Below are 12,211 nucleotides of genomic sequence, written 5' to 3'. Positions count from 1 at the left end.
ACCAGCTCAAAAAATGGGACAGAGGAACTGCAGCAAACAGTGTAAATTTCATGGAGGGTGTGTTCCCAAGACTTAATGCATGAAATTTGAGTTGAAGTCATTCATTCATTCACATCTGAGGGACTTGGACACCTGGAAGGCACAGTGATGACCACTTTCCAAGGAGTTCCTAAGATAGATCTGAGCTACATTCACACCCATGACCATTTCAAGCAAAAGGTGATCAGAGACATGATAGTTACGGGGGTTCAGCAGAAGAGGGGATGCTGTTGTCCACCCAGGAGATGAACCAAGGGCACTGTCCAGGTTCATCCCTCTCTGCCTAATCCTGGCTATGCAAGTTCCTTAACCCTCTGTGTGTCAGAATCATTATCTGAAAAGTGGGGATAATGATAGGACTTAGCTCATAGGTTATTATTGGGATTAAATGAGTTAATAAATGCAAAGGTCTTGAAGGGGTGCCTGGCACACAGCCAGTGAATCAGAATATTATCTATCACTGGGAATATCACTATCAACTCCTGTAGCCCCAGAAGAGAGGGTACTTAGGGGGCTGGAGAGATAGTACAGAGAGTAAAGCATATGTGCAGCCAATCCAGGTAGTTTCCCTAGCACTGCCAGGAGTGATTCCTGAGTGCAGAGCCAGGAGTAATCCCTGAGCATTGCCAGCTGTGGTCCTAACCTTCTCCCCCACAAAAAAAGAAATGATTCTGGTGAATAATATTGAGAAGTCAGACTTCCAGAGTAGAAGGTAGGGCAGACCCTATCATCACTCAGATAATGCAGCTGAGTGCACCTTGAGGTCATTATCCCTTGTGCATAGTGGTCTCAGCAAACGGAACTTCCTTTCTTTTAAATATCACTGACATACCTTATCAAGTTAATAAGTGAACAGTATTAACCTTGTACAATTTCACCACAAATTAAATACTGGCCTGCTTACCAGTGGGGCAGGTAGAGTTGCTGTCAGTCTATGTATGACATTAGCATATATTAAAAAATTACTCTTTTTTGGAGCCAGAAGGGATCAGTCAGATTTAGAATCACGAAACAGTAATCCCTGTCCAGGTCTGTACCCTTATTTTTAAGGGGAGCATTGAGAGATTTAAGGTTTGGATGTCCTCACTATTACTGGGCTTGGGAAAGTGACCACCATCTAAAGTGAAACAGAAAAAAAAACCTAGGGAGGTAGGGGAAGAAAATTTTCTCTGACTACTGAGCTCTGCTGTGTCACACTGAGACATGTCCTTTCATGTCTTCAGAGCCACCAGCACTTCTGTAAATAATTGTAAAATGTTCAGGGAGGCCAGCTTTATTTAATGCAGCCAAAATTCTCAGTCCTTGGGCCGGAGAGATAGCATAGAGGTAAGGCGTTTGCCTTGCATGCAGAAGGACGGTGGTTCAATCCCAGCGTTCCATATTGTCCCCCGAGCCTTCCAGGAGCGATTTCTGAGCATAAAGCCAGGAGTAACTCCTGAGCGCTGCTGGGTATGACCCAAAAACAAAAACAAAATTATCAGTCCAGAATCTGTGAAGGATTCCTTCTACCCAGCAGATTCTTATGAGGAACATGAGCTGGGCCAGAAAGGCCTGATGTTTTTCTGCAAAGTTGGGCTGATAATATAAGTACATGTTTCAAAGGGCACCAATTCCCTGTGTTAAAGATGGGTTAAATGGGTCAGAGAACTAACGACACAACGACAATATATGAGATCAGGCATAGGGTGTGTACAGTTTGTGTTTTAAGAAGGGTGGTGAAGCATAGAGTTTAAAATGTTTTAATTTGTGTTGCCTCACTAAATTATTGGGTGATGGATGTTAAACAAGATTCTTAACTTCTCGGTGCCCTTTTCCCCCAGGAAAAAAAATGAGATAATGAGCATGAAATAACATTAATAGTTCAGGAAAAAAAACTCAAAAAACTTTAATAGTTTAAAAAGACCTCAAAACTATCATTTTATGTTTTAGACAGGAAACGAGTACAGAGAAGTCAAGTGTTAGTAAGTGGCAACAGGTGACAAGAGAGCAGAGCACAGGGAGTTGATTGGTGGGTACTCATAGATTTTCTACAAAAATCCTCTAAGATTTAGTGTTTTCACATTACTGAATCAATGTGACCACATTTGAAATGTACAAATCAAACTTCTGAGTTATTTCTCTCTAGATTAGATGCTACCTGTATCGTTTATGGCTGCCACTTCAGTTCCTTCAAGAGAAAAAAATTCTAAAAAAGCAACAGTTTAATTAAAAATATTAAATACATTTGCTAATTTAAAAAAAAGTCCATTCAGTTTCTGGATCTGAGTCTTCAGAACGCAGCTGTACAGTGGTACTTATACAGAGAATGACATTTTCCCCTGTTTGAGCTTGATCTATTTCACTAAAAATCTTTTCTAAAAAACATTCACTGACCTTCCCAGATCAAATTTATGGCTTTGGAGGCCTTGAATGGGGTGTGGCATATGTGTGGAAAGAGCAAGAGGCTTTGGAGTAAGCTAGACCTGGGTTTGAGGTCTAATTCTTTCTACATTGATTCAGCAAATATTTATGTAAGATCTCTTCTATGCCAAGCCCTTTGCCGAATTATCTTGGGTGGGTCATTTAACTTCCCTAAATTTCATTTCCTATTTTGTTAAGATAACCCTTTCCTTTATGCACATGCTGAGCATTAAAGAGAGGGTCTAACAATGATTTCACATACAGTAGAAATCAGTAAAGATGGTTGCTATTTTTATTTTAGGCAAGCTGACAACATATCCTAGAGGTAGAGAATATAGTATCTTTAAATTGACAAATGAGAAATCAGAAAAGAGACAGTTAAAATATCACAAACTTGGAGGAGAGAAGGAGAAAAAAGGAACTCCTGAGAAAGTATTTTATTTATCATCTTTGGAGGGAAACAAACGCCTAATTAAACATCAGCATGATTGTGCGAGTATATGTATACTTGCAGACTCTGTTCCTTATTATTCCTTATTATTTATTTTCTTAAAGTCCTAAAATATCAGAAGTGGAATTTCTAAATATTCTCTAATCTGGTGCTCTTGTTTACAAAGGCAGAATCAAGTGGAGGGGCAAAGGACCATACCAGTGGCCTCTTTTGCATCAAGGAGTGCTCTATTGCACCAGAACCCCCAGATTCCCCATTGGCCTTCCCTGACTCTGCACAAGATTATAGGAAAAACGTCTATAGAAGGCAGCAAAGGTAATTGAGACATTGACTCCTTTGAAAGAACATTGTTCTAAAGGTCAATTAGTAAAGGAATGAAGTTTTTAAAGGCAACTCTAAGGACATTGTGAGTCGATTCAGCCCCCTACTATTCTCAGTGGAGAAAATCAGACTGTCAGGGAAATCACAAACAGATGAGGACACATCAGGGACCAAGAACTTTCCAAATCAGAGAGGGAAAAGAGATACTGAGGAAGAGGGTGAAGATGGAAAAAATAAACAACAACAAAAAATAAAATAGGGGCTGGAGAGGTGGCGCTAGAGGTAAGGCTTGCCTTGCAAGCGCTAGCCAAGGAAGGACCACGGTTCAATCCCCCAGTGTCCCATATGGTCCCCCCAAGCCAGGCGCAATTTCTGAATGCTTATCCAGGAGTAACCCCTGAGCATCAAACAGGTGTGGCCCGAAAGGCCAAAAAAAAAAAAATAATAATAATAATAACACCTTGATAACAAGCTTAGGGGGAGGGGAGCCAATCATATAAAGTAATTTCTAATTTATTAAGACACTTTCATTTTCCCCTTATAGTTATTTGAAGAAAGAATTGCTGTTTCTCCTCTTGAATGAGGGTGCTAAAGGAAGTGGAGGAAAAGTTTTTACCCTTTTTTCCCAGGGAAAAAATTTAGTGCATTTAAACATTTTTTTGTTTATGTTTTTTTTAATAGCATCAGTTCAGAAGTGTCCCCTGAATTATCTTTCTAGCTCACTCTATGCCAGCCAGCACACACGTGGACAGGATGACACTACATTCCAGCCCATTCTAAGTCAGCCAAGCACACATGCAAATAGTGTGGCACTATATTCTAGCACATTCCATGTCAGTCAGAACACATTCAGACAGGATGATACTACCCTCTACTGGTCACAGAAACAGTCACAATAATTAGAACATTCCACACTAATTGTCTATCATTACCAGGTTTTGATGGAATCGCTTGACTTGACTATTGAATCCTTTTCTTTCTGTATATGGAACTATAAAATGGATATATCTGGAAGGAATGGAGGATTGTGTTGGGTATGCAGATGTGAAACCTAAACAAAACAAACAAACATTAGCTTCAAGAACTGACAAATGGGGCTGGAGAGATAGCATGAAGGTAGGGCGTTTGCCTTGCATACCAGTGGTTCGAATCCCGGCATCCCATCTGGTCCCCTAAGCCTGCCAGAAGCAATTTCTGAGAGCATAGCCAAGAGTAACCCCTAAGTGCTGCCGGGTATGACCCAAAAACCAAAACAAACAAACAAACAAAAAACTGACAAGTGCAGAAAACAACTGCTTTTAATTAAAAAAAGTTTTATTGGGCCGGAGAGATAGCGTGGAGGTAGGGCATTTGTCGTGCATGCAGAAGGACGTTGGTTTGAATCCCGGCATCCCACATGGTCCCCTGAGCCTACCAAGAACAATTTCTGAACGCTGCTGGGTGTGACCCCAAAAAAACAAAACAAAACAAAAGTTTTATTTTTCTTTGAGGTCATACCCTGCGGTGCACTCAAGAATCACTCCTGGTAGGCTCAGAGGACCATATGTGATCCTGGGGATTGAACCCAGGTCGGCTGTGTACCTATCCATGGTATTCTCTCTCCAGCCTTCAAAGCTACCTTTTACATTTTTATTTTCAATGTAATAGAGAAAAATATCTTTTGAATAGAGATAAACATGGAATCTGCTCTTTACAAAAGTATTTTCTTTTCTTTTTTTCTTTTTTTTTTTTTTGGTTTTTGGGCCACATCCGGCAGTGCTCAGGGGTTACTCCTGGTTGTCTGCTCAGAAATAGCTCCTGGCACGGGGGACCATATGAGACACCGGGATTCGAACCAACCACCTTTGGTCCTGGATTGGCTGCTTGCAAGGCAAACGCCGCTGTGCTATCTCTCTGGGCCCCAAAAAAGTATTTTCTGTAGTCCCCCGTTTCCCATAGGACAATGTATTGGGACATCCTACTCCATTTCTTAAACTAAGGGGATTTTGATCTCACTGTTTAACATAGTCACAAGGAAAGAGGAAAGACAGGACTGGGAAGATGCTTTTGCTAAACAGAAAGAAAGCACGGACCCTGGGCTGACCACTTAGTCCAGGAGACTGAGATCCCCCCCCCCCCAAGACTGGATCCCATTCAAGATTTCTCTTCTTACTATTATTCATCTTCAAAAGCGCGTGGGCGCATTTGTGCCCGCGCTACATATATAATTTTTAACAACACCCAAAAATATTCTTAATTCTCGACTGTTTTAGGAAAAAAAAAAAGAAATTCCCTAGATTTGCTGGATAATATTCAAATAGGTCTCTAAAATTAGTGTATATGTAGACGTGACTTCCTATACAGTGGTCCTCTCTGACTGCCAAGCTGACCATAAACAATTCATCTATTCAATGTATATAACCCCTCTGATATATTTCCCCTCCTCCATAGAGTCCCTTCTACTCCCTCATATCCCAATCCAGATTCGTTATTTTCCCCTTAATTAACCCTCTTTACCCTCAGTTCTTTAATTTGTTAGGCACCAAGACCGACCTCCTTCTCCAACAGATTCTGCTCTTGTGTATTTTCTTTTACAGCTATAACTCTTTCTAAATATTCTTTTACCATGACGATTCTATCCACTATTCATCTTGTCTTCTCTTTGTGAGCTATTCAATAAGGAATTTTGGTGGAAGAGTCCCTCAGTTTAAAGCTTATGATTGAACCATATCATGGGGATTTGTTGGACTTGTTCTTATGGCCCCCATATGAGCCGACAACACCACGTGGCATTGTTCCTTGTTTGCATAGGCACATTAAAATGGGAAAATAGTATAAATACAAATAAGTTCTTATCTATTAGAGATCGGAACACACAAATCTCGTAGTGCAATGGGGCCTTATACCCTGAACATTGATATAATGACCTGGCACAGGCCTCAGAAGATTGGGCATCCTCCATTCACCCCTGAACCAGGGAAGGTATCTACGAAACATCCAAGGATTTTTATAACAACACCTGGAAGCAATCCTCTACCAGGAAGACACTACCACTGCTCTGACATTGACCTGCTCAAAAGAGACTTCCCTTAACACTAAGAAGACTTGACAACAACAACGACCTGCTTACAAGACAGGGTTCTCTGCATTGCCCTTTAATTGTGAGGTGAAACGAGAGGACGCTCTGCACCATCCTGACTGCAATATAGGATATGCAGATTTCAGGATCTTTAATACAGAAACATGATACCAACAACAGAGACTGTGTGAAAAATAAAAGTGTATTGGCACTACAGACAATGACCTGGATTGGACAAACTAGTTTACCTGGAGCCTAGAATTGGTCTTATGCCAGGAAACTTCAGGGGTAGGGTCTCCTAGTATTTAGGCCAAAGCTTTTCCGTTCCATGTCCCTCATATTTTGGTGGGCCTATGCAAATAATAATTGCCACTCTAACACCATTTTTACTGTGTTGCTTTGACTCTAATCCTTAAGAGAAACAAACCATTTAAACTTTTGAGGTTAACTTAAACTAATATGCATGTGCATGGAAATGTAAAAAAAGACTTTGCCTTCAATGTCTAAGGAGTTACATAAGTGTTATGTCTTTAGATTACTTTGTATGTTGCTAAGAAATATTATGTACTACAATCTGGGGACTTGAGGGACAATTGTACATAGGTTCTGTTTTATTTTTCTTAATGTTCTTTGTCTGAAAGTTCAAAGTTAAGATATCAGCAATAGGACTACTGAGAATTCTGTTTATGGGTGATTGTCCTTCCACTGTAACTTTACCTTGTCCTCTTTCTTTGCATCTTTGTTCTCATAATTAAAAATAAAAAATAGTAAATAACTCAAAAAGAAAGAAAGAAAGAAAGAAAGAAAGAAAGAAAGAAAGAAAGAAAGAAAGAAAGAAAGAAAGAAAGAAAGAAAGAAAGAAAGAAAGAAAGAGAGAGAGAGAGAGAGAGAGAAAGGAAGGAAGGAAGGAAGGAAGGAAGGAAGGAAGGAAGGAAGGAAGGAAGGAAGGAAGGAAGGAAGGAAGGAAGGAAGGAAGGAAGGAAGGAAGGAAGGAAGGAAGGAAGGAAGGAAGGAAGGAAGGAAGGAAGGAAGGAAGGAAGGAAGGAAGGAAGGAAGGAAGGAAGGAAGGAAGGAAGGAAGGAAGGAAGGAAGGAAGGAAGGAAGGAAGGAAGGAAGGAAGGAAGGAAGGAAGGAAGGAAGGAAGGAAGGAAGGAAGGAAGGAAGGAAAGAAGGAAGGAAGGAAGGAAGAAAAAACACGGAAACATTCAGCTAGTGGCTTGTCATTGTTCATGGTGCTATCTAAGACAAGGATAAGTTTCTCTTTTGTTTCTGCTTTGAATAGACACAGCAGTTAGAAACTCAAATGAAACATTTTATGTTTCTGGTTTGTGGATATAAAGGATATATCAACCCCTTCACCTTCACCGACTCAAAGTAAAATGTCCACAATTAGTAACTGCATTTATCATCTGGAAAGCTATTTAAGAACTCTAACCTCTAATCTTCCACTTTATTTTTATATTTTTTACTTTATTTTTATTTTTTAGGGCCATGACTAGTGGTGTTCTGGGGCTACTCAGTGTTTAGAGGGCAATTATAAAATCAAAAGATGGGAGGAATAAAAAGGGGTCTCAAATTCACTGGGTTTGAGATCTGTGGAGGCTTTAAAAATCCAGCAGGGAGATGGAAGAGAGCAAGGATGTTAAAGTAAGTTTTTACTAATAATTGCTAAACCCAAAAGAGATTCAAGACATTCACATGTAATACCACTAACAAAAACAAAAATCAGGAGATCTGGGAGGTAGATTTCAGATGTATGGATGGAGGAGCAATGTTCTGAGTATATTTCCCCTTCCCCGTGTAGCCTCCCACCTCCCATAGCTCCTTCTATCAAGAAAGATTCAACAACTTAAAATAAAGAGGATATGGTATTTGTGCTATTAATGATGACTGGAGTTTAAGTTTCCAACAACCCAGCAGATTGGAGCTTTTGTTAGAATTTGATAAATAAAAAAAATCATCTTACACATATAAATTTGATGAATTTGATATATTCTACCAAATACATAAAAATAATAACCTGGATTTTTTGTTGTTAAATAAATTTCTCCACACTCCTTCTCCCTCCATCCTTCAGTTTCATAGCTTCCTCCCAATCATTACCCAATAAGGAATGGGTACGAACTAAAGTAAGTTATCTGATATGATTTCAGGATGACATTGTGGATACAACATAGGATTTACTATACTCTCTTAACATTTGCTTTTTTTTTTTTTTTTTTTTTTTTTTTTTTTTTTTGTGGTTTTTGGGTCACACCCGGCAGTGCTCAGGGGTTATTCCTGGCTCCAGGCTCAGAAATTGCTCCTGGCAGGCACGGGAGGACCATATATGGGACGCCGGGATTCGAACCGATGACCTCCTGCATGAGAGGCAAACGCCTTACCTCCATGCTATCTCTCCGGCCCCAACATTTGCTTTTATATAATAAAATGACTATAAATGAGGATTCTCTCCTCCCTCCAAAAATATATTATTGAGTTCACTATCAGACCTTTGAATACTTTTTTGACATTTCTGGAAGATTGGTTCTTCTGTGTTGAGTTGCTCATCTCAGCAAAGTTCTGTAATACATTCCATTTGTTTCATGAGAAACTCTATGTGTTCTTCTAGGTACCTGAAGCAGAAAAATATAGCATTTTGGGAATAATCTACATCCTTATTACTTATGTCTATTGAGTTTTGTTCTATCTTCAGGTATACTGACAAATCTTATGAGGAGACTGAATTACCAAGTTCTATGACCCCAAAACCCTATATACTGAAGATAGTAAAGACTTGGATCTATACTTTGATCATTATTAGGATCATTTATATATAATTATAATTGTACATCTATTATAAGAGTCTAATTCTAAATTTCAATCAGTGTTTACAATTTATTAAATAAAACCACAATGAAGATATAAACACCACTGTAAAAGATCCCCAAGTATTTTTGCAGACAAACACTCCCCAACCCTGTCATCCAGTAACCACTCTTCTGCTTTTCACTAAAATAGTAGTTACCTTTTCCAGATTATATTTTCAATTATGTGTTGTTGATACTTTTTATTTAGCACAGTGAATCTTTATTCTTTTTATGATTTTGGGGTCACATCCTGTGTTGTTCACGGCTTATTTCTAGCTTTGTGTTCAGGAGTCCTTTCAGGAGTGGAACGCATATGTGATGTTAGTAATCAAATCCAGGACAACTGTATGAAAGTCAAGAACCTTACTCTTGTTTATCTGGCTCCTAGAACAGTGAATCTTTTGAGAGTCTTCCATGCTACTTCATATATTAATAGTTGGTTTTAATTACTTTGTACCTCACACCAGCATGTGTTTGGTGAGCCTCATTAATTACAAGTATTCTAGTGAATATTAATAGTACCTTAACTGTCATTTAAATTTATGATCTCATGGGGTTTTTTTGCTGTTTATTTTCTTTCCTTGAGGTGGATGATCAAACACCCTCTGCTTACTTTAAAGAAAACAATTTGATTATCTTATTATTGAGTTATAAAAGTTCTTATGTTCTGGGCCTGGAGAGATAGCACAGCGGCGTTTGCCTTGCAAGCAGCCGATCCAGGACCTAAGGTGGTTGGTTCGAATCCCGGTGTCCCATATGGTCCCCTGTGCCTGCCAGGAGCTATTTCTGAGCAGACATCCAGGAGTAACCCCTGAGCAACGCCAGGTGTGGCCCAAAAACCAAAAAAAAAAAAAAAAAAAAAAAAAAAAGTTCTTATGTTCTAATTATGCACTTTTATCATATCATACATTTAAAAATATTTGCTCCCAGGTTGGAGAAATAGTACAGTTTGACTTGCATGCAGCCCACCCAGGTTTAATCACTAATATCCCTATGTGGTCCCCCGAGTACCCCAGGAATGATTACTGACCACAGATCTAGGAGTATTCCCTCAACACTCCCAGGTGTGTCTCAAAAACAACAACAAAAATATACCCCAGGGACAATAATCTGTGTATGTTTCCATAACCCAGAGCATTAAAGCTGGCACTCAGCTGGAAGGCCTGCAGGAAACACAAAGCAAAACTAAATCTTTGTTTTCTTTAGTAACTACAGAAATAGTTATTTTTATTTTCATAAGTGAAATTTTTGTGAAAGACAAGTAGGTGTAGGGTCACCTTCCTCTGACACCCTGGAGGAAATACAAAAGCCTAAATAATTGTTCATAGGTAATGGTTTACAAAATAAATTGCCAGACCCACTGTGAATACAATTTGAATTAAACGTATGTTCACATAGTTTAAAGAGTCTAACAACAAAAAAGTATCTCCCAGGGGACAAAGTGATAACACAGCGGTAGAGCGTTTGCCTGGCACTCAACGGACCCAGGACAGACAAGTGTTCAATTCCCGGCATCTCAGAACCAAGAGTGATTTCTGAGCACAGAGCCAGGAGTAATCCCTGAATGCTGCTGGGTGTGGCCTAAAAAATAAACAAAATATCCCACCAAATATTTACTTCCATATGAGGCTTCTATTTTCGTTTTGGAGAGGAGTGCTCCCCAGCAGTGCTCAGACCTGATAACAATCCCAATAATACTTGGTTGAGCTACGTATGTGAACCTGACTGTTAGTTGCTTGCCCAGTTATCGAATATGGTGGAATTAGAACAACTTTTATTCTGGGAATGCTTTATCCTCATTACTACAATATAAGAGAGAGACAGAGATAGAGAAGAACAGAGAGAGACAAAGACAGAGACATAGAGAGTACAAGAGTTAAGATGATTGCTATGTATGCAGCCAATCCCAGAGATCAATCCCTGGCACTACATATGGTCATCTGAGTACTGCCAGGGGTCATTCCTCAACATGAAGCAAGGAATAGTCCCTGAACACTACAAGTTGTGGCCAAAACAACAATAACAACAAAAACCATAATAATTCTGTGAATTTTACTTAATTCCCCTATACCACAGTATCTCTCCATTGGTTTGTGGGCATAGTCCCAGGTCGATGTAAATCATCAAAATTGTTTAGTCAATCACTTTCTGAAAGTTCTTTCCTCTGTGTTTTCTCTGTCATGGATAGATCTCAGTTTAACTAAAACCCAAAGGATTCAGTATTTCTATTTTTGTGTTGTGTTTTGTTTTTTAGTTTGTTTCTATGCAAGTTCTATTTGCTGTGTAACCCTGTACATTCTTGCCTTTTTTGTTTTCTTTAATTCTGATTTCTATCTTTCTAATTCAAAAAGCTGAATGTCATCTGAGTCCCCAAATCCCAGAACTGCAGCCTGGAGATAACCACAGCACTAGTTGGAGCAACTATAGGGTTTACATTGTTCTCTTCTCTCAGGAGTTGCCTATAGCACTGAGCTTCTTAAAATAAACTGTTCCAAAGAATTAGGGAAATAATTTAATGGGGTGGAGCACATGCTTATCATGAAGGAATCCTGAGTTTGCTTCCAAAGTTTCTCAAGCACACTGCTTAATCAAGAGTAGCCTCCAAGTACCATTGGGTATGGTTTCCTGTAATGGCCCCAAATACCGAATTTTCACCTAGGGAAAGTGGGTCTGGAGCAAGGGTTACCACAGTAAGTAGTCCAAATAAAGCTAAGAATGAAATACAAGTGGCAGTGTAGCAATCTGGAGAGAGGGGAGAGAGAGGAAGAGAGAGGGGGAAAGAGGGGAAGAGAGAGGGAGAGAAGAGAGGGAGGGAGAGAGAGAGAGAGAGAGAGAGAGAGAGAGAGAGAGAGAGAGAGAGAGAGAGAGAGAGAGAGAGAGAGAGAGAGAGAGAGAAGAACACCTGGCTGTGGGTGTAAGGACAGAAGGCCTATTCTGAACCAGTCCCACTCAGGTTTTCTTGAGACATGTAAAATATAATAAATAGGGAAATCTCTGTTTTGGGTAAAACTAAATTGTAAATAAACAGATACAAAGACACTAGAATGCTCTATGTTTTGGGTGGAACCTAGTTGTAAATTATAAACCAACAGT

General features: G+C 39.4%; 1 protein-coding gene across 1 annotated transcript in view; it reads right to left on the bottom strand.

Moving 5' to 3' along the window:
* LOC126011750 (O(6)-methylguanine-induced apoptosis 2-like) overlaps positions 1 to 8,847 on the bottom strand; it is a 37,930-nt gene extending 29,083 nt beyond the window's left edge. Inside the window, 3 exon segments of the mRNA XM_049775555.1 lie at positions 4,144 to 4,262; positions 8,762 to 8,822; positions 8,824 to 8,847. Coding sequence (XP_049631512.1) covers positions 4,144 to 4,262; positions 8,762 to 8,822; positions 8,824 to 8,847 — 204 coding nt within the window.
* Between the last annotated feature and the right edge of the window lie 3,364 nt (positions 8,848 to 12,211).

The sequence above is a fragment of the Suncus etruscus genome, chromosome 6, assembly GCF_024139225.1.
Source record: "Suncus etruscus isolate mSunEtr1 chromosome 6, mSunEtr1.pri.cur, whole genome shotgun sequence".
NCBI lineage: Eukaryota > Metazoa > Chordata > Mammalia > Eulipotyphla > Soricidae > Suncus > Suncus etruscus.
This window is presented reverse-complemented; position numbering and strand designations above follow the sequence as displayed.